The sequence below is a fragment of the Danio rerio genome, chromosome 5, assembly GCF_052040795.2.
Source record: "Danio rerio strain M-AB ecotype USA chromosome 5, GRCz13ab, whole genome shotgun sequence".
Lineage (NCBI taxonomy): Eukaryota > Metazoa > Chordata > Actinopteri > Cypriniformes > Danionidae > Danio > Danio rerio.
The window spans coordinates 39,453,360-39,478,277 of record NC_141025.1 but is presented as its reverse complement, the minus strand read 5'-3'; the positions used below and the strand labels follow the sequence as shown (position 1 = coordinate 39,478,277).

At 35.8% G+C, this 24,918-nt stretch overlaps 1 protein-coding gene across 2 annotated transcripts in view; it reads right to left on the bottom strand.

The window, feature by feature from the left end:
- The window catches only part of gnb2 (guanine nucleotide binding protein (G protein), beta polypeptide 2), a 34,946-nt gene extending 14,695 nt beyond the window's left edge, over positions 1 to 20,251 (bottom strand). Inside the window, exons 1-4 of one of the 2 annotated variants that reach the window (XM_087251858.1) lie at positions 19,493 to 20,251; positions 6,709 to 6,818; positions 2,861 to 2,899; positions 2,675 to 2,781 (exon numbers count right to left, since the gene is read on the bottom strand). In XM_087251858.1, the coding sequence (XP_087107984.1) occupies positions 2,675 to 2,781; positions 2,861 to 2,899; positions 6,709 to 6,765 (203 nt within the window). In that variant the 5' untranslated portion in view covers positions 6,766 to 6,818; positions 19,493 to 20,251. 2 annotated transcript variants of the gene reach the window in all.
- Between the last annotated feature and the right edge of the window lie 4,667 nt (positions 20,252 to 24,918).

Below are 24,918 nucleotides of genomic sequence, written 5' to 3'. Positions count from 1 at the left end.
ATGAACTATGCCGAAAAGAAAATGAATGAATAAATATTAAAACAGTTTTGTAATGTTTATTGTAATAGGTCATATTAGATGTGCATTTGTATGTGTAATACATTTTGTAAAGGTATAGTAGACCCAAAACTGAAATAATGTACTCATCCTTGTCACAAACCTGTTTGAGTTTAATACTTCTGTTGGACACACAATGAAAACCAGTAGCCACTGACTTCCACAGTATTTGATTTGATTACATTTTAACATGTAGGAACATTCTTCAAAATATATTCTTTCCAGAAAAAGGAAGCTAATAAATGTTTAAAACCACTTGAGGGCGAGCAATCATTGAGTAAACGTTCATATTTATGTGAACTATCCATTTTAGGTTAATGTTTTAATGACAAATGTAACAAAAACATAAAGTTATCCTTTCATACTTCCATAATGAGATTGTAATACACTTCTTGTAGTTACTGTGATCTACAAATGATTGGGCTCTAACACATTTTTGAAGAAGGCACTGTTTTTGTTCATGAAGATTACTGATGTCAAATGTGATTAAATGTCATCATCATTTTTGTCATTATGCGACAGGAGAACTCAGACAATTCAAACATTTGGCTTCCTGAGATTTCTAAATTATCATAAGGAATTAAGGGGAATCATTTTGTTTTGTTTGTACACCATCTTTAGTTTCTTCAGAATTTCAGTAACTGTTCACTTCTGATTTATGAATCACCAAGAACCAGAGTTTCAGCTGAAGATATTCTTAAATGTTCTAAGACTCTAAGTGCGTCCCAAATCCCATACTTCTGCACTATTCCAGGGGCTCTCAACCTTTTTCACATTGAGGCTCACTTTTTTTCTCCGAAAATTTTTGCAAGGCCTAAACTGACTGTCTTTATTTTAAAGCTTTATTTATTAGCAAAACATTTCTTTTGCCTTTTATCATTCCCTTATTTTATAAAAAAAAAAAAACATTGTCCATTTGTATGTGTGTGTGTTTACTGTATGTATGTATGTATGTATGTATGTATGTATGTATGTATGTATGTGTGTGTGTGTGTGTATGTATGTGTATGTATATGTATGTATATATATATATATATATATATACTATTTCTTTTTTAAATATAATATAAAATATAATAATATAGATTTTAATATTTTTTTAAAATGCTCAGACCGGTTCAAAGCTCCTGAATTTTTAATTCAGTTATTCTTTACAACTGCAGAGTATTTGGGCCTTTTCTTCAGTAAAGGAACCTGACAGGACTACATGAGATGGCAAAAACGCTGCTGCTGCTTTGAATCAGACTAATTTCTATTCATCTATTGATCTATAGCCATTAAAATAAACAACCTAACCATAACCCTACATGTAAAATACATAAAAAAAAATTCAATCTGTTGAAACATTGATCTGAAGGTGGTTTGGTTTGTAGCTGGACGTTGAACAGTGAACAGCTGTTCACTACTGAAGCACCACCGAGTCTCGCTCCTGTACGGTGGCGCGTCAGTTATAAAACACCCCCAAGATGTTAACTTGGACAACTATGCAGATATTTTGAATTGTTCACAAAGACGGACTGGTGCAATTCTGAAACAGTATGAGTCGCAGACATGAGGCACGCGCGAGCTGGTTATAATAACTGTCCTCTTTGTTACCTTTACATTTGTGTGACTGAGTTTGAATTATGTTCAATCACAGAAAACGGGAAATGGCATTACAACTATTATTTTAATATGACCTGTTTAATAATGAAATTAAATAATTAAAGTATAATATTTAGGTACATTTTAATTATCTCGCGGCCACCTGCAGGATCACTGAGGCCCACTAATAGGCTGCGGCCCACCGGTTGAGAATCTCTGCACTATTCTACACCTTTTTGTTGTATAAACAGTGTAAATAGTTTGTAATTACACTGATGATGCCCTTATCCAACCGGTAAACAGAAGTGTGGAATGTTGGACACTTCAAGCACTCAACAGCTGCAGCTTTGCTTACGTAGCGGAAGGGATGCAGCAAAATTTTCCTATGAGAGTGCTTATAGCGTCTCCCGAGTCCCGATGGGGATTGTGGTTCTACACATGGCAGGTATTCTTAGGTAGTTTGGTCATTTATTTCACTAATTTGGCAACGTTTGAATATCTGTTTAGTTTAAAAAAAACATTCATATGATATGCTGTTGAGTGTGTAAGTGCTTAAGTACATAGAGTATAGTATGCCATTTAGGACGCTGCTCATGTTTGATGTTCTCCATCTTGGATGACCTGACTCGGGTGAGTACATTTATTTTAATTACTATTATTCATTATTATTATTATTATTTCTACAGTATACATCTTTAACATTCACATTTTCATGTCAATCATGAAAATCAACTGTACATGCACTATTCCCAAGTCCACACAGACACAAAAACAAAGTCTTTAAAGAAAGTCATTTCAATTATGACTGTAGTGTGGGCTTAGATGATTAACTAACAAAGATAGTTTGCAGGTCAGTGTGTCCTGTTCATTGCATTGCATACTGTGCCAGTGACATGTGCAAAACAAAAACCCAAGTCACGAGCCACTGAATCATACTCTTCTGCTACTTTTACATTTTTGCTTGTCTTTGATGCCAGGTGTGTGTGTGTGTGAACCGAGCCAGGAGATATGAGAAGACAGCGGACAGACGTACCTGGAGTCTGTGCCCCAGTGCATGGCGTAGATTTTCGCCAAATGGCCCCTCAGTGTGCGCCTCGTCCTCATCTGTATCCTCCCCACTGGGTCCAGACCTGCTGTTATCTACCACACGCACAAACACTACATGAGTGCAATGCCACAGACCTCTGGAGGATTACACATACATCTAATTTCATCTCACCTGTGTAAGTGTGGAGTCTCCGCATGCTTTCCTGGCATCCTGAGGGACAGAAGACAAGGTTAACCGAATCGCTGTACTGTCACCATTTGAAGGTGGAGGTAAGGCCTGTTTCTAAAGTAGGCAAAATATCCCAGTACTAATGGAAGCCAATATGGCATTTTAAAAAAATTTGTTTACAGCAGTGGTTCTCAAAGTGGGGGTCGTGGGACAATGAGGGGAGGGGGTCGCTTGGTGATTTAAAAAAAATCTCATATATCTTATTAAACTATTATTATTATCATATTTTAGCAATTATTATATTTTATTTGTGACCCCTGAGGTTATTATGCTAGATTCACATCACAGCAATAGCGTTAGAGCAGTAGATTGATTTTACGGTACAGTATTAAACTTTAACACCTTTCTGGCACTCGCATACATTAAAAATTAAGGCCACGACAGAACAAGGAGGATGATCTCCAACTCTCCAAAATTAAAGCAAGAATAGTCTTTTCATATAAACATGATGATCACCATTCTTATTAAGTGAGGTTAATATTAAATTAAACAAATCAATAATGATTATCAAAAAAGATATTGTTGTAAGACTGTTTTTGTGTTGTCAATATGCTTATGTTTATTTAGTTTCTGTTGGTGTGTGTGCACCATTGTGTGCAATATTTGTATGCTTATAACCACCTCTAAGCATAATGGGGGTCGCGAGCCACTGAAGTTGTTATTTAAAGGGTCGCGGGCTCAAAAGTTTGAGTACCCCTGGTTTACAGGGCCCAAACATCTCTAAAACCACAATCCTGAATAGGCTTATGGCTTTGATAAAGAACTTTGGTGCCATACCCTGGCTTCAAAAGGTACAATGATGGTACGCAACGCCTGAAAAAAAGTCCCCAGCTAGGTTACAGGTAATAGCACTGTATAATTTCAATGCGCCTGCTGCATCCATGGTACAGCACCAAAGTTCCTTATTAAAGACATATCAACCTAGCAAATAGCAACTTTTCATGTTGTTCCCCCGTGCTTTAAATAGGAAAATTATCAAAACTCTGTTTTTGATATGATAAGATGCTAATGGTCTAATCCAATTTAATGATTTATGCTAAGCTAAGCTAAAAGTGCTCACATCAGACCCGGAGATTAGGTGAATAGATTAAAAAATGGTAAAACTCAACTGTTAGGGGAGTTGTAAAATGAGGCTACTTCGAAATAAAATGGAGCGCTCCTTTAAAGCAAGATCTGATTCTTTGTAAATGTGTTTATCACTGATCAGTGGGGAAAAGATCATTTTTAAAGAGATTTCAGTGATATCACTCCTCTCTGTGCCATTATCCTTATAGTTGGAATGAGGACTCTACTATTCTTTTAATTCAGAACAATATAATTATTGTTATACTGGGTTATCATTCTTATAGTGAACAGCCCTTTAGGGAATGTGCAGTTGCTGCAGTTCCCTAATAATAGATTGAGCTAAAGCAGTCCAAAAAAAATAAGTTGACCTTCATACAAGTGTATTTAGCTGTGATATGATACATTAAGGATATTACTGCATTACATGATGAAAGGGATATTGTAAATGATAATATGGCGATAGATATTGACACAGGTGCATTTCCCAAACACTGACGTACAGTAATATGTCGCTGAACTACCATAGTACAATGCATCATTCAGGAAATAAACATTGTATTGACAAGACTTTCTCGAACTCTGTCAGAGTTCCATAGTCTCAACCATGTTATTTACAATGCAAAATTTCTATAGTGGTGTGGATTTATATGATATATATATATATATCATATATGAGTATATATATATATATATATATATATATATATATATATATATATATATATATATATATATATATATATATATATATAATGTAAGAGTTTAAGTAATTATGCATTAGCTTAGGTTTGTTTAAGTATTAAACAATTAGTTTGTTTGCTTGCCTTGGTCAACCTTTTCCCTACCATGCTTTATTAAAAGAGGACATTAGCTTTCTTTTAAAAATATTTCTGAAATTATTACATATATTTTCTGTTGTAAACAAGACATAAAAGCACTCACAATAGCATACAGCATAATCTCATATACAAATCAGATATATGGCCATACAATGACATGTAAAATAAAATTTGTTTATTTGCTAACTAGACATTCAAGAAATTCTATTTTACAACAGTGTAATTTTTTTAACTATTTTTAAAAGTGTAGTGGTTTTTAATGATAGTTACTCATTTTTACTAATTACAGTCATTACTTCTATTTTTAACAGTGTACTCAAAACACTGCAGAATTGTATATACAGTTGAAGTCAGAATTATTACCCCAACCCCCCCATCCCATACATTTAAAGGCTTAACTAGGTTAATTACGTTTACTAGGCAGGTTAGGGTAAATAGGCAAGTTATTGTATAACGAAGGTTTTTTCTGAAGTCAGTTGAAAAAATGTGCTTAAAGAGGCAAATAATTTATGACCTTAAATAATTTATGACCTTAAAATGGTTCATAAAAAATGTAAAACCTGTTTTATTCTAGCCAAAATAAAACAAATAAGACTTTCTCCAGAAGAAAACAGTATTATCAGACATACTGTACATTTTTCCTTGCTCTGTTACACATCATTTGGGAAATATTTCAAAAAGAAAAAAATTCAAGTAAGTACTTCACCTGTAATGTAAATTAAAAAAAAAAAAAAAGCTACCTTTCTTAACGAACCACAGCTATGTTAAAATTTGCAAAATAAATGTTTTCGCCGTGAATTAAGAAGGGCCCACGACTGTCAATCTGAAGGTCAGTAAACTAAACAGCAAAAAAACTTTGAGAGCAAATTAAATCAATGTAAGCAAGACAACTATAATCTTTCATATCTGGAAAATTTAATGGAAAATTTATTTGAATTATTCCTAAAACATTAATTTCTTTAAAACTTCTTTCTCACTATAAGCATCATATATTTAAAAAAACATATACCTTTATAAAGATGATATCACAAGAACAAATTTTACAAGAAGGGTCATTCAGACGGTGGTCATCTGCTTTTAAACATATGCATTTAATAGATGTAAATCTTGGCTCTAAAATCTAATGCTCTAAAGAGAACAGGGAGTCAACTGTGACGAAGTGGGCCTTGAAGCAGGGGAAAGAAGATAAAACCTGGTATCTGGCTAGCGTGTGTGTCACACTCTGCAGCAACTGGTGTTCCTGTATGACTGTCAGACCTGTTCTTTGCAAAGAATAAAATCTTTTTGGAAGTAAACCTTGTAAGTCTTTATTTGAAAGTCTTTATTTGAATTTGCCATGATATTAGTGAAGTGTTTGAAATTAATAGGGCATAGGGGAGATAACTCAAAATAGAACACAGCCAGGAACTATGCTTCTAACTACAGGTCTAGTATTGTACACTCTCAGAAATAAAGGTACGAGAGCTGTCACGACGGTGGTACCTTTTCAAAAGCTACACATTTGTACCTAAAGGGTCCCTATTAATACCTCAAGAGTACATATTAGTACCTAAAAAGTACAAAAGTGTCCCTTTTAAAATTTTTAGGTACAGATATATGCTTCTTAGGTACCAATATGGACTCTTTATGAATGTGTGTCTTCTGAAAAGGTACCACTCCAGTGAAAGCTCTCATACCTTTGTGTCTAAGAGTGTTGTTCCAACCACACAAGATTGCAAAACTGTTTGCAAATGATTGTTAAAACATTCAGGACACACAAAATTGCCAAACTGTATTTTTAACAACAAATCTTGATCTATTGGGAAATGCACCCCAGGGTGATGAAGATCTCAGCACAATGAGTAATGAAGATCAATGTATTTGAGCATTATGAGCTCTGGCACTCACTCTGATCTGATTGCGCAGTTGCTCAGCCTCCTGACGAAGCTGCTCGAGCTCACTCATCTTGAAATGACCTTTAGCCTTTACCCTCTGACCTCTCTCACCTCCTCAGACACCTGTGGGTTTAAAAAGGACATATGAATAGCAACAGACACTACAGTGCACTCCTGTCGAACCCAGCTGAAAACCACAGAGCGTTGTAAGGCAAGGCAAGTTTATTTGTATGGCACATTTCATACACAATGGTAATTTAAAGTGCTTCACATAAACAAGAATAAAAGTATAGGAAAATAAAAGCGAATAATAAAAATGATTAATAACAGATTAAATGTGTTAAAACAGGTTATAAAAGAATGAAAAAGAAAGGAAAGACATAACAGTGCGATCTGTCAGATGTAGCACAGTGCTCATTCAGTATAAAGGCACAGCTAAACAGATGTGTTTTCAGTCTTGATTTGAATGTGCCTAATGCTGTAGCACATCTGATCATTTCTGGAAGCTGATTCCAGCAGCAGTACTGTAGTAGCTGAAGGCGGATTCACCCTGCTTTGGCTGAACTCTTGGTACTTGTAATTTACTTAATCCTAAAGATCTGAGTGATCTGTTAGGTTGGTATTGAGTGAGCATATCTGTGATGTATTTAGGTGCTAGGCCATTTAGTGATTTATAGACAAGTAAATCTATTCTGAATGTAACTGGGAGCTAGTGTAAAGACCTGAGGACAGGTGTGATGTGCTCTGATTTTCTGGTTTTGGTCAGAATTCCAGCAGCAGCGTTTTGAATAAGCTGCAACTGTCTGACTCATTTTGGGAAGACCAGTGAGGAGTCCATTACAGTAATCCACCCTATTGGTCATAAAAGCATGAACAAGTTTCTCCTCAATGGAAACAAAGCATCTCATTTATGCAATGTTTTTGAGATGATTGGATGCTGATTTAGTCACGGCCTTGACATGACTACTGAAACTCAGATCTGACTCCAGAGTAACACCAAGATTCTTGACCTTATTTTTTGTTGTTTGACCCTTAGAGCCAAGGTACGCATTCACCTTGAGAACCTCATCTCTGTTCCCAAACGTAATGACTCACAGTTTTCTCTTTGTTTAACTGAAGAAAGTTTTGGCACATCCAACTGTTCATTTCATCAATGCATTAACAGAGGGTTGTAGGTTTGACAAGCAAACCAAACAGCTCCATTGCTATTTAAAATTATCATTACTGTTTTTTAAATAAATCTCACTTTTGGTTTTACAAAATGTAACCAAACAGGATTTTATCGCATTTAAATGATGTGTGTGATAATTTCAAAGCAGAGATGTGCTGCAGGGTTTAGATCACAAGTATGACATAATCTCTAATCTGGTAAAATCTGGTTAAAAATCCATAATTTAATAGGATTACTGCTCTGAAAGCCGTTCAAAATCAGAAATGAGATCAGGACTTTAATGGGTGGTAAATAAAAACGTCAGATGGAGAAGTTTGCCTGACCTAAATCCTGCAGGAGTTTTTACACATTCAAATTGGCACACAAATACACACAGGGGTTTGCATTTGTTTGTTTACACAGTCAAATATGTCACAAATCATCAACCAGACACATTGTCTTTTGGCCATTATTTACAGTTATACTTTGCATGTTTTCATGTTACAAACAACCACACAGATCTGACTATTGTATCAAGGCTGATGAGACCTGTGAGAAACGCATGCAAACATTATTGTTATTACCTCTATAGAATGCATACTTATTAGAGAGCATAAACACAACACTAACACAACACCACAGCAGGCTGAAAAAAATCAAGCCATATATATAAGAGCCAACCTATGTGAAATCTCCAGACAAAGAGAATGAAAGCTACATAAGTCACGTTAAAACTTTCACAGTCCATCACAGAGAAAGAAGCAGCACTGCTATAATATACAGTTGAAGTCAGAATTATAAGCCCCCCTGTATTATTAGCCCCCTGTTTATCCCCAATTTAACTAGGTTAACTAGGCAGGTAAAGGTAATTAGGCAAGTCATTGTATAATGATGGTTTGTTCTGTAGTCAATTAAAAAAAATAGCTTAAAGGGACTAATAAATTTGACCTCAAAATGGTTTTTAAAAGATTAAAAACTGATTTTATTTTAGCCTAAATAAAACAAATAAGACTTTCTATAAAATAAAATAAAATATTATCAGACATACTGTGAAAGTTTCCTTGCTCTGTTAAACATCATTTGGAAAATAATTAAACAAGAAGAAAAAAAAATCAAAGGGGGGCTAATAATTCTGACCAACTGTATAATGTTACATAACCTATCAATTCAATATATGGCTTAGATATGAGGAATCTTGACTGATTTTCTGTAGATGACTGAAAGCCCTTCAGGTCATTAAAATTCGCAGATTAAAATTAAAATTTGCTTTAAATTTACTCACTCTCAAGGCTTTCAAGATGTATTTTCATCAGCAGAATGTATACAACTATCAATGGCATAATATTGAAAAAGCTTAAGTTGCAATATTTTGATTTTCTGCAATTTACATTGTGATATTTCACAAGATAACTTAGTTAACTCAATTTTAGATTGACTGGGATGATTTTGTAGGGGAGTGCATCCGTATAAAATATAATAAACAAACTACAAACAGAAATAGAGTAAATATGCAAATGAAAAAGTCTAACAGTATACAGGTACAAAAATAAACTAACCGCATGTACAATAAAGTATAGTTCTCATTGTTTAAATAATTAAATATAATTCATCTTTGTTAAAGCTACACACGTAATAATTCCTTGTGTCCAAATGTCTCGCTTAAAAGGTTTACGCAGGCCTTAAAAACACAAGCAATTGATACACTTACACTATGGTTAAACTGAAATGAATATTAAATTCTCATGTGTTCTGGACTGAAACCTGACTCCACATTGCATGTACTGAGATTGTAGTAGCAATAATGATGCTAAAACGATATATTGCGAAGCCCTAATGTGGCTGTAGACTATATACAGCCACATCATACCGCTACTCATGTGATATTGCGTTTATACAACAGTTCGATGGCATAATAGTATATATAAAAAAGATAATCAAACATGGAGAATCTAAAACCCTTTTTGAATGAGGAACTACTTTCTGCCACCATTCATTCACATCTGCAGATGACGTCAGAACAGCAGAAACCGCTACTACTTCACCAACATCATTTTAGAGCTAGTCTTTGAATGATTCTCTAGTGTAATGTCTAAAGTGATGACAAAACAAGCAATTTTGCTGACATTTTAGGATTATAAGGCTAAACACCATGAAAAGCCATCAGTCTACAGAGATTTCCCAGTTTTTCTCTGTTGTAATTGGAGACCACAATAATTATCCCTGAAAAAGCCAAAGCAACGCTAACACTACTAGATTACTGTTGTGTTTGCGATAAGAAAAAACGCTAAACATATGCAACTATTTCCTCTTTCTTTCTTTTAACTGAACTAGTCTGCAATAACGAAAACAGGAGACGCATTAGAAATAAACAAATGGCCAACCAAAAAGGTTAACTCAGGGTTTTACAAGGAGTGGCCAACACAAAATACACACAATCCTGATATCTAAGTCCATCTCACACTTAATACACTACAATTACTATGGTATAAATACAGCACTACAACATCAAAAGAGAGAGGTCAACTTAAAATGTCATTTACCTGTTTAATAATGATTGGATCAGCTGTAGTTAGAAATTACGCGTTTTTTCTCCTCTAAGAACTTATTATGATGTCTCTGTCGCTATCTTGTGGATGAAAAAGTCAACTGTCTTTGCTCTGCTTGATACGACAGGCTAATGGTTGCCAACACACTGTCTCTCAGAAATGATAAATAATTGAAAATAGGCACTATCCTTGCTGCAATTTAAACAATATTTGCAATATTTGTCAAACTGTAGAGTGTCTTCTGCTTGTCGCTGTATGTGGGCGGTGTAATACACAAGGGTGAAGGGTAAAAGGTTGGACAAGTGCTGTTATTTGCAGAATATTTGCACAGCTATCAGCCAATCAGATTCAAGAACCAGACAGAACTGGTTATATATATATATATATATATATATATATATATATATATATATATATAAGGTAATAAGATAATTTCTTAAACAAACAAGGTCAGGTCAGTTTGCTTGATAAGACCTCAATGTATCAATGCAGCAGTCACAAGTATTTAATTTTTTTACTCCCAAAGTGCCAGTAGCCACTGATGTAGCATTCTGCGAATCCCTAAGAACCACACATTCAACTAAAATTATTCATGAGAATTTTGTACTGAAGACTAATTTCACCAACAAATTGGATGACATGAGAGCGAGTAAACTTTAAACAAATCTTTTTTGGGGGCGAACTATTGCTTTAATCAAGGCAGGGTTATTTATCATAGCAGTTCATCATAATGCCTTCTGGACTGATGTGAAGTGTTTGAAATCAGGTGGACTAAATGTGCCTTGGAAATAGCCTCAGGGTCAAACATTACCTATTTATAACCCAACAGTTTTTTTTCTTCTTTGCTGTAATAATATTGTCAGCACTATGTAAAATAATACGACTTCATACATTAAACATGACTGAAGGGGGCTGTCAGCTGACGAGCACTAAATTGAGAGCATAACAAGGCCACCGGTTCAGGGAAAGCAAATGTTTTCTCCGTCACTATAAAACAGGTTAAATGTTTTACATTTACATTTACAGGCATTTTTATACAGATGAGCAGTGGAAACAGAAATTGTTGCATCATCACGTCGACAAAGCCCGACACGAAGCCTGAAAACAATTTCACTTAAATAATCAACATTCAAACCAATACTTACAACCAAACCAAAAACACACCAATACTTACAATTGTCACTGGATTTCAGTTGATTTAATTAAATTAGTTCTTTTAGCATGAAGCATACACATAAGTACAGTTAACCCACAGCTACAGCTCAATGTAGTGAAATATCACTGTTCACTCTGAATACTGCGAATAAAAATGAGAACATAATCTTTAAAGTAACGTTTACTGCTACTGTGAGCACAGCCACTGCTTTCCCTGAAACTGCAACCTGTTCATTCATTTATTCATTTTCTTGTCGGCTTAGTCCCTTTTTAATCCAGGGTCGCCACAGCGGAATGAACCGCCAACTTATCCAGCAAGTTTTTACGCAGCGGATGCCCTTCCAGCCGCAACCCATCTCTGGGAAACATCCACACCGACATTCACACACACACTCATACACTATGGACAATTTAGCCTATACCTAATTCACTTGTACCGCATGTCTTTGGACTGTGGGGGAAACCGGAGCACCTAGAGGTGCATGCAAACTCCACACAGAAACGCCAACTGAGCCGAGGATCAAACCAGCGACCTTCTTGCTGTGAGGCGACAGCACTACCTACTGCACCACTACTTCGCCTGCAACCTGTTTAAACTGTTTATTTAAACCGTACGTCTTTTCAACCTGTGACAAAGACAGCTGCAAAACGTGCATTTGTTTGATCACATGGTTGACGTTTGTGTTTCAGTCAGATCGTCCATGCCTAGAACAACAGACATATGCACGGTTTACATTCTCTCTATTGCCATATTGATATATGCATATGGCAAGCTGTTTTAACATGTATCCTTTATTAAACTAACATGTTTGTCATTATCTGGTCAAATTTGGCCTAGTATTTTATGTAAGGATTTGTCATTCTTATATATATCAACTAGTCAGCAGTTGTTGGTTAGGGTGAACATATTTCTATTTTGTGGGATGGGGTGGTGTGGTGTGGTGGGCTTTTAAATACTTGATAAATGTATTCATTCAATGCATTCATTCAAATGCTTTATTCATCAGGGGTTGCCAAAGTGGAATGAACCGTCAACTTATCCAGCACATGGTTTACACAGCGGATGCCCTTCCAGCTGCAACCCATTACTGGGAAACATCCATACACGTTCGTATACATACACTACGGCCAATTCAGTTAATTTAATTCACCTATACTGCATGTCTTTGGACTGTGGGGGAAACCCAAGCAACCGGAGGAAACCCACGCCAGCACGGGGAGAACATGCAAACTCCACACAGAAATGGAAACTGACCTAGCCAGGACTCGAACCAGCAATAATCTTGCTGTGAGGCGACAGTGCTAACCACTGAGCCACCGTGTCACACCAGTGGAATATATATATTTTTTTATTTTCTGTGACACCTTTTACAAACCCTTTCGTTTCAATTAGATAATGTAAAATGTAAAAATCTGATGAAATATTAAAGAGCAAATATTCGAAAATATGCTAATCAGTTATGTGACGCCCACTGACAGGTAAAAGCTGCTACTCTCTCTTGGCTGTTGCCTTGGTGCTGAGGGATTGAGACACAGTGGCAGATATTTGCGCACATACATTATCAACCAATGATGGCACGCGACAAGGTGTGGCCTAAATAGAAATGTAAAGGTAATGCAAAAACTGATACAATTAATGACGAGTGTAGAAAGCCAAAAAAAATAAAAATCCTAGACATTTGATGAGATTTAGAAATCCTGGCCGGACATTTTTTATAGTCTCTAAAAGAGGACTTGTAGTCACTCAAGTGTTGCAACAGATTCTGGGCCCTTCACGCTAAATACACTCTATACCCCCATGCTTTGGGCCCCTCTCTACACAAGTGCCTCTGTAACTCTGTTCCATCTTTTAAGTGACCATAAACCCGAACCTGCAATCGTTATTTTTGTATATTGTGATGCAGTTCCTAGAGAAACCGAATAGTAAACAAGCAGTGGGCATGGCTTGTTTTTTTCTACCACAGGCTGAATGGATGTAGTAAGGTAGGCATTTCATTCAGAAAACATTACAACATAACAGACACCTCCTGCTCACTATTTCTGTTTGTTGTTAAAACTGACAGTTGAACCAGCGTAGTTAAGCATATTAGACATGCCAAAAAGCATAGAATCACCAAACAATCTAGTGCGATTTGGGAAACAGCCACTAGATGGCGCAGTGGCTGTTTTGGAATGAAAATTCCAATAGGGTATATGCCGAGCTAGTGCTGTTTCCATGCTGATACACTTCCGGTGACCTGTTATTGTGAACTTTTTCCATTTTGTACGGTTCCTTATACAGCATCGATGTTGTAATGTCATTAAAATATATTTAGTTAAATAAACTTTAGCATTTATTTAGTTGCTCAAGCATAAAACGAGACAAAAAGCCGTTTACTTGCACGCGCCCTTCAGAATCGGCAGGCTAACGCAGAAGCTCCATTGAATATACTGGGGTAAAATAAATGCTCATATAATAAAGATATGGCGGTGAAAATGTAATTTAATGTAGTGCTTCTTGTACAATCTGAGACCCACTTTAAATCGGATATCACTCAGCTAGTGGAGATCGCTGATTTTTTAAAGAAAACAGACCTTAAACGCACCGAATTTTGCATTGCCATTCAATTTGCCTGAAGCGCTTAACCCAGGTTAATGGCAAATAAAAAGTCCTATTAGCATGCTTCGGCATATACCCCATAGAACAACAGCATATTACAAGTCTGTAAAATAAAGTATTAAAAGTGCTGATAATTGTGATATTAAGTGTTCTATTGTCGTCTTTCAGGATGTATCTCATCTTTAATGCACTTTTGAAATAAATAATTAAAAGACAAAGCAGCAGCTTGCCATCACGGCAGCAATAAGATCCAATGGACAGCCGATCACTTTCACTCCAAAATGGTAGACTGTTGCTGGGCGCTGCTGTTGCAATGGAATGTTCTATTGAGTGTCGCCTCTTGGTGATTCTAAGCTTATTGGCCACGTCCATTAACTCAAAATCACGTAATCTGATAATTAAACTGAAAACAAGCAGAAAGTGCATTTTCACATTTTATTAAAGACTAAACAGGCGAACAAATATTTGTGTTGTTTTAATGACATGCACAGATGAAGTTTTCACCACAAAACTGGCAATGTCAGCTAACAAAACCATATGATTAGTTTTGATTTCTTGAGGATTTTAGCATCCGTCCGATGCCCCTGCCATTGCCTTCTAATTTCTTCTAATTTTAGTATATCCATTTATGCTGATCTGTTCCTGTTTTAATACCAATATATAATCCCTAAGATTTATTCTTCACTAAATTATTGGGATAGCTTTCTTGGTAATAATTTAACAAACGCTGCAGAACTTATGAGAAGTGGAGCATCTGATAATTCAGAAGCATGCACACGAGTGAAAAAGTGCCTGCAAATCTTTAGTCACCTGCAAAGAGTGTTAATTTGACTAAACCTCCAGCTAATCAAGAAACTGGTAATTACTCTTGTTGGCTACAGTTACTGAAGAACTGAATTGGCATTACAGATGGACTGGTGGCTTGTAAAAATCAAGAATGCAAAGTTTCAGAGTAAACCAGCATGTCTTTACCAAACTTGTAAAATAGATAAACTTTCCATGTTTTGCACTACATACAGTTGAAGTCAGAATTATTAGCCCCCATGTTTATTTTTTTCCCCAATTTCTGTTTAACTGAGAGCTGATTTTTTTAACGCATTTTTAAATATAATAGTTTAAATAACTAATCTTTAATAACTGATTTATTTTATTTTTGCCATGATGACAGTAAATAATATTTGACTAGATATTTTTCAAGACACTTCTATACAGCTTAGAGGCATTTAACTCTTAAGTCTTAACTGGGTTAATTAGGTTCACAAGGCAGGTTAGGGTAATTAGGCAAGTTATTGTATAACGATGATTTGTTCTGTAGACTATTGAAAAAAAAAACAGCTTAAAGGGGCTAACAAATTTGTCCTTAAAATATTTTTAAAAAAATTAAAAACTGCTTTTATTCTAGCCGAAATAAAGCAAATAAGACTTTCTCCAGAAGAAAAAATATTATCAGACATACTGTGAAATTTCCTTGCTCTGTTAAACATCATTTGGGAAATATTTAAAAAAGAAAAAAAATTCAAAGGGGGGGGGCTGATAATTCTGACTTCAACTGTATGTATTAAAAGGCTCAAAACCTCCTGTATAAGACATTATTTAATCAAATTGTAATTTTTTTGGTTGCTCTTTATTCTACACTACATGTTCTGTATGTAACTAGGGCTGCACAATTTTTTGTTTCAGCATTGATATCGCAATGTGATCATCCAATAGTCACATCATAAATGTTGCAATGTTGAGTCTAGATTATACATGATAATTTTGCAAGTGTTTTTGAGGCCTGTAACTGTATGAGGGTTTTAAAAACATTCAGGCATAAGAAATTGTGGTGTTTGTCACTTTGAAAAATGTATAATGATTCATTCTATTGAATTGTTTTTAAAACGAAGCTTTACGAAACTATTCAGTATTATTTCACATTTAATTATTCTGTTAGTGTTTACCTGAATACATTTGGACATTTCAGAAAACAATAAAACGCTGTTTATTTAATTAGCATATTAGTGCAGCCCTATATGTCACACTAATTTAAAGTATATCTAAGAAAGTACTGGGTTATATTAAGTAAAGAGATGGGTTAGGTTCAGGAGGTAGATATCACCCAGCTTATATAATGACCATGATAAGTACATACATACAAAGCAGTACTGTAAAATACATATGGATTCCTTTTTTAATCAGTAAGATCTTAAATGTATTAGGTACATATAAACAGCCACTAGTAGCATGGGCCGGTATGATAACCTTGTATAAAAATGTCATGGTTTCATAGTATTGTGATTACTGCTCTAAAATGTATTCTTTTTATATGTCTAGGCAAAACACTTTTTTTCTCCCTTTAACACAACATATTTTATGTTGAGAAACATTTCAAATATTTTAGAATATTAAACATGTCAGACTAAATAATTCATATAAATCATTGACTTCTGCTGTCTTCATTAGTTTCAAAAACACTGATTTCTTTACAATTTAAAATGGCATCTTTGTAGATCCTTTCCACTGGAGATACTGTTGTCCAAAAAAACAAAAACAAAAAAATCATACATATACCATAAGAATGGTAAAGCAGAACATTTTGGGGGTTTTAAAACCTGGACTTTTTCAAACTGCAGTATACCTTGAAAACAGTTATCGTCCCATGCCTAGTCACTAGCTTATAATACATATGAGTACTGGTAACACTGGATTAGATGAGATTATATCTGAATTAAAGGGCTAGTTCACCCAAAAATTAAAAGTATGTTATTAATTGATCAAGATTTTCATTCATCTTTATAACACAAATTAAGATATTTAACACGAAATCTGAGATCTTCCACATCCTCCAGTCAGCAAGGGTCCTGACATATTCAAGGTGGTTGGTATGGGGTACATCAGTGCATAGTTCTTGTGAGTGTGCGCAATATACTGACACTGAAGCGAAGAAATTGTTGAAAAATGTCATTATTTTTGTTTTATATTTGCATAAAAGTATTCTCATTACTTGATAATTTTGAACCACAGAAGGCCTGAAGTCTGTTTTGAGGATTTTTTGGTATTCCAATGACTAACAAAAATCTCACCCTAGCTATGTTTCCATCCAAAGATGTGAATTTAATTTATGTGCAAACCTAGAATATCGCATGAAAGACGTGCAAATAAAGCAGCGTTTCCATCCAATGAGTCAAAGAGAACCAAATCATCACTTCCTTATAAACTGGCGCCAAATATCAAAAGTTAAAATGGAATTTACTGAGGTAGGATAAGCTGCTTCAATCTTTTCCATATTGAATAAATTACTTCCTCAGAAGACAAGTGCCGACAAAACACAAAAAACGCATGGTGGCATTTGAAGGTGTGAGACACGGATTGCAGACGCTCTTCTGGAGGTAATTAATAATAAAATAACACTAATACTGAAACGGTCAAGGCGTTTTCGAATGACCAAAACAACGTTTTATATGTTCTACAAATGCAGTCAGCCTGCTGATTTGTCCACTCACCAACATTTTTATCATCACATGACCTGTTATGACAAAATCACATGACGTTTTTTATTGCGCATACTGGAATTTGTTCGGTAAAAGTGTTTCCATCAACAGTTTATGCGCATCTTTTCTTATGGAATAAAAAGTTTATCCTACTTAGTTATGCGCATTTTCAAAATTGATGCGCATCTTGGCATTTCCATTAACTGTTTTTTATCCACATCTCCAAAATGAAAACACAGCTACTGATTGGGAAGGACATAAGGGTAAGTAATTAACAACACTTTTCATTTTGGGGTAAGCAAGAAATAAGCATTGGTACCTAATGAAGAGTTAAAACTGTAATGCGTAAAGGTAGTGAACGGTATCTAATAAGCTCTGCATCTAAATAAAAGTTACACTAGTCACTATGTGACTTATTATTGGTAGCTTATTGGCAGTGGTGTAAAGAGTACTGGAAAAAATATACTTAAGTACCATTACTAGCCAAGAAATGTAGTGCAAGTAGAGTAAAAGTATCTGTTGTAAATATTACTCAAAGTATGAGTAAAAATCAGATCTTTCAACAGTACTCAAGAGTAGTGAATTGTGAGCATTACACTGTAAAAAGCTGATGCGTTTCCATGGTATTTGTGGATGTGTGGAAACGTAACATTCTGCAGTGCATTTAGCTATTGCCCAGCAGACACACAACATCAGAAGATGTTAATATTAGGTTAGATTCAGCTTGTGACGTCAGTTAACCAAAATTCAATGTCTAGTCAGCGTCTAAGGACAACGTTAATTTGATTACCAATAACAATGTCAAATAACGTGTGATTGATTTCAGGTTGTGTTGGAAAGTGACCAAAATCCAACATCGAGCCAACATCTTAACTCTTATTGACGTCAAATACTGACATTTCTCGTCAGGTATGGCAACTAAAATCCAACATCTAATAGATGTCATAGTGGTAACGTCCACACAACGTCAAGCTGTAACATCCTTAGACGTTGATATTTGGTTGATTTTAAGTTGGACATTGATGTTGGCCAGAGGTTGAGTTCTGACGTCAAACCTATTTTCATTTCCAAACAAAACGCAGCGTCCCCACAACGTTGAACTTTAACATAATGTTGAAGTCTTGTGCCTGCTGGAGTTTAAGGCCATTTCAGTCTCTACTGTTCAGTCTCTGGGTCATTGTGTGTAAAAATTTTAGATGTCTTCTTAGACACTTTTAATCCTTCCAAACAGTTTGCTGCAATTATAAATCTCCCATGTCTTGAGGTGGTACATTATGATGCGATTTACCTTCTATGTGTGATTTGATTGGACAGGAATTGCAGGACTGATTTTTCCAATCCCCATAGACAGAAAAAAATTAAAGTAGTGAGAGCAGGTTGAAGGAAAGTAGTGGAGTAAAAGTAAATACTGCAGTAAAATGTACTAAAGAAAAAGTAAAAGTACACATTTTCATACCTACTTAGTAAATTACAGTTTCTGTGAAAAGAAACTACCCAATTACAGTAGTTTGAGTGTTTGTAATTTGTTACTTCACACCACTGCTGATTGGTAATGTTAAAACAGCTTGCCATTATCAGCTGTGGAGTGAGCAAAGCGCTGGAGGCTGCACAGGACAGGAGGCTTTTGCTCCATCAGTTCACGACTCACGGCTGAAATCATGAGACATGCTGCACCTTTAAATTCAGATGTAATGTGATATACACCTTTATGATAATCATAATAAATACCAAATCCAGTGGTGGGATTTGATGCCAAAACTAGAAAAACCTCAAATGCACATTACAAATGAACAATCTAGTCTAATCCAACTGATCCACTCCTACTGTTCTACATGTCTCATTGGGTCACGGAACATTGCAATAGAATATAACGTTACCTTTTGATCTTGCAGTGTGGCTTTAGTCTCCGCGTACAGTAAAGTGAGTGGAATGCTGGAGTGGGTGTCGGAAGTAATTCTTGGGCAATTTTTCGGCTGGAAAATGATTAGGACTCCGACCGCATACTGTCGCCTCTTTCCTGGTGCTACAGTTAGGCCTCGACGACAGTGTGCTTCATGTATGAACGAATCAAAAATGTGTTATCATCAAGTCTGGAACCACCATGTCGCCCTCTGAACGCTTCGAGAGAATAGCAGGAAGCCTTTTCCACCGTATTCCTGATTTCAGCACACTTCTCTTTTAGGGAAAAAAAACAAACGTATTTTGCGCCCTGCCTATAATTAGCGACATATGTTATAAGTCCAAATAGGGTAAAGCTTCCAGATTATGTCGTTGTCTTTATATTGCGTTGCCCGATCCTCGCCTCTTTCCTCCCGAGGTTCTTCTTCCTCCGTCTTCTCGTTTTTGTCTCCTCGTTTTAACCGTCGCTCCTCGTCCAAGAAATGACCAATTCACTAAAACACGAGACACCCCGTGGCCCTTCAAAGAAGTCAGAATAAAGTACCCCAAAAATCGACTTGGCTATCTCTCCGGAGAAGCATACAACCCATCCATCAGTTCAAACGTGACTGTGCCAGAACAGGAGGCGGGGTGGATTCAACATAAACAAGAGTACCGTTGTTTTTCTAAATAATTGAAATAATCTGCGCTCGCTCGGCTGTCAATTCAGTCCCACATGAAATCATTGAGTCTGCAGCAGAAACACGTAGCATCACATATGCGCGATTCAACCACACCCATTTTATTGCGAATGTACCACTGCAGCGCGGAGCTGCACCGCCAAACCGCGGCTCAGGGGGGTGAACAGCACCTCACTTTCGACTTCGGGCCGCTGGACGACAGATATCAGTTCTTTCAGCAGATGTGCAAACTCACTACTCTGTAACACTCAGTGTTGATGTTTGCCGTGAATGACATATAAATGCTCTTGAGAAGACAGGGACATTCTGCTGAATTCCCCCTACGCGCTGGTCAGTGACTACATGAATGCGCTGCTGAGCGGAGTGTTGCCAGATCTCGCTAAAAGCACACTGTTGTGTGAAAAATAAACGCAAAACAAGCAACTTTCCCTTAGAAATATGGCAGAGCTGATAATTATTTATTCATAAAAAATTATCTTTATTTATAGTGTTGTTCGGTTAGTAGGAGTGGGTGTGAATTGTAGCCCATGTTGGTCACCACGTGCTTTGGCCAAAAACAGTTAAAATGTTAACATTATGATGAAAAAGAAATTAAACAAAATGTTAAACTGTTAAGCAAATGAACGACTGAAGTTGTTTATAATATGTGTGCATGGCAACACTGTATGGCATTTATGCAAAGATACCAAAAATCAACACCTTAATATTTTTTCCATGTACAAATACAAGTACAAGTACAAATACAAAATGACACCAGAATTTCCCAAGAAACACCTCACACTTTCCCAAGCTCAAGTTTCAATCTTGCACCCCGAATATGATTATATCATGAAAGAATCACCATCCTAATGCAAAAAAAAAAGTTTTACAGTCTATTAAACATATAGGCTAGTTACATTTTTGTTGTTCTAACTCACACATTGTAGCCTGTTTATTTATTTATATTTACATAAATGTGTGTATTTTTTCTTTGAATCTTATTTATTCATATCATTGTAATAATGATTTAATAATTACTGTAAGCCTATTTGATTCTTTGGCCCCAGTTTTTTTTTTTTTTTTTTGCTTGTTTCTTTATTAATTTATTAGTTCATCATTTATTTGTTTCTTGTTTACTAATACATGTCTATAACAATAAAATGTTAATTTTTTTCTTTAAAACTTTTTACTTTAATAATTATATATAATATGAATTACTTTAAATTTAGTCATTTATTTCTTAAATGTAAATTTAATTCATTCATTTTCCCTCGGTTCAGTCCCTTTATTCATCAGAGGTCGCCACAGTGGAATGAATCGCCAACTTATCCAGCATATGTTTTAAACAGCAGATGCCCTTCTATCTGCAACCCAGTATTAAGAGAAGCACACACACATTCATTCATGCACACATACACTACGGTCAACTTTTAGTTAACCCAATTCACCTATATCTTTGGACTGTGGGGGGAAACCGGAGCACCCGGAGGAAACCCACACCAACACGGGGAGAACATGCAAACTCCACACAGAAATTTTGTCTGACCTAGCCGGGACTCAAACCAGGTGACAGTGCTAACCACTGAGCCACCATGTCACCTTAAATGTAAATTCAATTTTTTTTTTATTCTAGTAGACTGTTTCTCCTGACTTTTTTTCCAGCTCCCATAAAACTTCCGTATTGCCCCGTGGGGGTCCCCTCCCCGGGCCTACGTTTAAAAACCCCTGACTTGGATCTGTAATTAAAATTCCCCTGTAAGAGCAGACAGTAATGCAATGCACACTTTCTCTCAAGAGACATAAGCTGCCACCCACCAGAGACACACTCCTAATTACACCTGCTATAATTACAAGTTGATGGGAGGAGCACAGACAGATTATACTTTGCACTACTGTGCACTTGCTTATTGGCCCCATTAAAATTCGGATTGTTGCTAATGCTGTACTGCCATGGTTGAACATCTAAACTGTCCTTTATTTATTTTCATTTACATCTACAACTGTGCCCATTAAAACTGGTCTGCACATCATGGAGGAGGATAGCTAAATATGGCTTATCATCATCATGTATCCCCCTCACCAAATGCAGCGATGGTACGCTCCACCTGCCCTACTCCCCATAAGAGACTGTAGTTGCTGTGAATGGGTTGCCCAGCAACACCATTTCCAGAGACCAGTGCACTGCGAGCAGAATGTGGTTGGATGGACGTGAACTGTATTAATCCTCCACACATATATTCATAACCACTAGGTAGGTCACCTACTAACTTACACGGATGTACTTGATTTCTGAGTATAATCAAATAAAAATGCTTCTAACAGATGTGATGGACAAGATGAGTAAAGGGGTGAAGATAAGGAGTGCAGTGTGAGCACAGTGTGTTATCCTCTCCATATCTGCTGTAGGCTAACTGGGTTCAGAAGGACAGAAAAAGGGTCACATTCTGATGTCAGAAATATTGGGATCTGAAACAAATGGAGAGTGTGTAGTGTCAGCCTCTAGAGTGCGCTATTGCTCCTTCTACAAAGAAAAGGGAGTTTTCAAATGAGTTTTACATAAACTCAATGTGTTAAAGAAGTATATGTGTAAATGTTGTGGAATAACTTAGGTGTTTACCAACAGTGAGAACAGATCTGTGCTAAATACATGTATAAAATATTCAGTAAACAGTAATACTAAACTACTAGTAATTTTAAACTACTAATACTACTTAAGTATTACTGCAAGAATAGCATTTTAAGAAACTCTAAAAGCAAATTACCAAAGGAAGCTTTTGTTGTTTGATCTACAGCCCAAACTGGAATGAAGAAGCAGGGAATAATCTAGTGTTTGACTTTAAATTCCTTCTAATGTTTAACCCTGCTGTGTTTAACCAAACATGTTCAGTGCAAAGGTCAGTTTCATCCTTAAACCAGGTTTCTAAAACGAACTGCTCATAACTGCAGAGGCAAAACATCTGTTCATCATATTATATATCATCATGTCTATTTATTTTTTTATTTATTTGTTTGTTTGTTTTGTTATTAATGCCATTCCAGAATATGGTCATATTCATGAAAAGAACCAGTAATCTTTATAGTCTTTCTTACACAGAAGTCGGGAGGGACAATTCAGAATCTTCAGTTCAACTAACTTGCTTGTCTTTGGGCTGTGGGAGGAGAGTACCCGGAATAAACCCAGCTGACACACACACACACACACACACACACACACACACACACACACACAAACACGCACACACACACACACTTATATAGGGGTTGAACAATGTAACTGATAATTAGTCTGGTGTACTTCGTCTTGGGAATGGCAGATAATGGTCCTATACCATGCCCATAGCCAGCCTGGTGAAGGAGGTGGTTCTTTTTTTTTTTTTTTTCCTCAAAAAGTTAACCTTTTTGCGGTTATACGCCTCATTTTCTATTTAATTATGAGATTAAAATACATTTTAAGCACTATTTTAAGCTGGATTAGCTTGTCGGAGTGTCATCATAACCACACTTTTTGACATACCAAAAATCCAAATGTATTTGCTAGATTTAGAATAAAGAAATATGAAGATATACTTATTTTTGAAATACAAATGTATTTCATCATATATCATTAGAAAAGAAGAATCTGTTTTAAATTAAAAACAAGCCTATTGTCTATTGTCATTTATTAGGCAAATTATAAATAACAAATTGTCCAGCACATTTAATCTAATCAGAATCTGACCATTTGAATAATGATAATAAAAAAAACAATAATCACTTCACATTTTTTCTAGCCTATCTGTAAAAACAGTACATTTAAAAATTCATGCATAACAACAATTGTATTTAAATTCATTTTAGATGGGCTATTTTTACTATTTTACTATGTAGTACTATTTACTATTTTACTATATGATGGCATAGCAGTCAAAATAGGACAATGAGCTCATGAATGGACAAATTCTGGATTTTAAACCATTCTTCTTTCAGAATAAAGGTCAGGTCAGTATATGATGCTGGTGTCTGTATTTTGTACTATTTTGGTGTCTTTACACTGTCATTATATTTGCACTGTCTGTATTTTGCACTGTTGTTGTATTTTTTACTGTCTGGAGTCAGCACCTAAGCTTTTCACTCATCATAGCACACGTGCTGCTGATGATTTGACAATAAAAGTGATTTGATTTGATTTGTAGGAAAACATTTTCTGACTTGACCCCCCAAAACACCTTAAAGGGGCTCAGTAATATTTAGATCCGGTGACTGTGCAGGCCATCGAACACAGAAAAAAATTATTAAAAAATGATTCCTTGAATTTACTAAATTATTTTAAGTTAAGTGGTTGTAAACAATTTTGGGCTGGATTTGAACAAACAAATAAAGTTAAACATTACTCAATTTAATTTGTTTGCTTAAATTCAACACAAATAAATTGTTTGCAACAATTTTGCAGACATTTTTTTCAGAGATGTTCAACTTCACTTTCATGTTCATCAAATCAGTCTCCAGTCTTGCTGTGTGTATTGGTGCATTATGCTCCTGATACATGCATGGCACCACCTTCAGAATACAGTGTTTGAACTAGTGGATGCACATGGTCCTCCAGAATGTTTCTGTAATCGTTAATTGGCTGTGATCCAGTACCCATCTAGCACAAGTAGGGATTGCCATGATATTGTAGCCCGAACCATCACTGATCCACCCCCATGCTTCACTCATGCAACAGTCTAGGTGGTACACTTCTTTAGGGCTTCTCAACACCATAACTC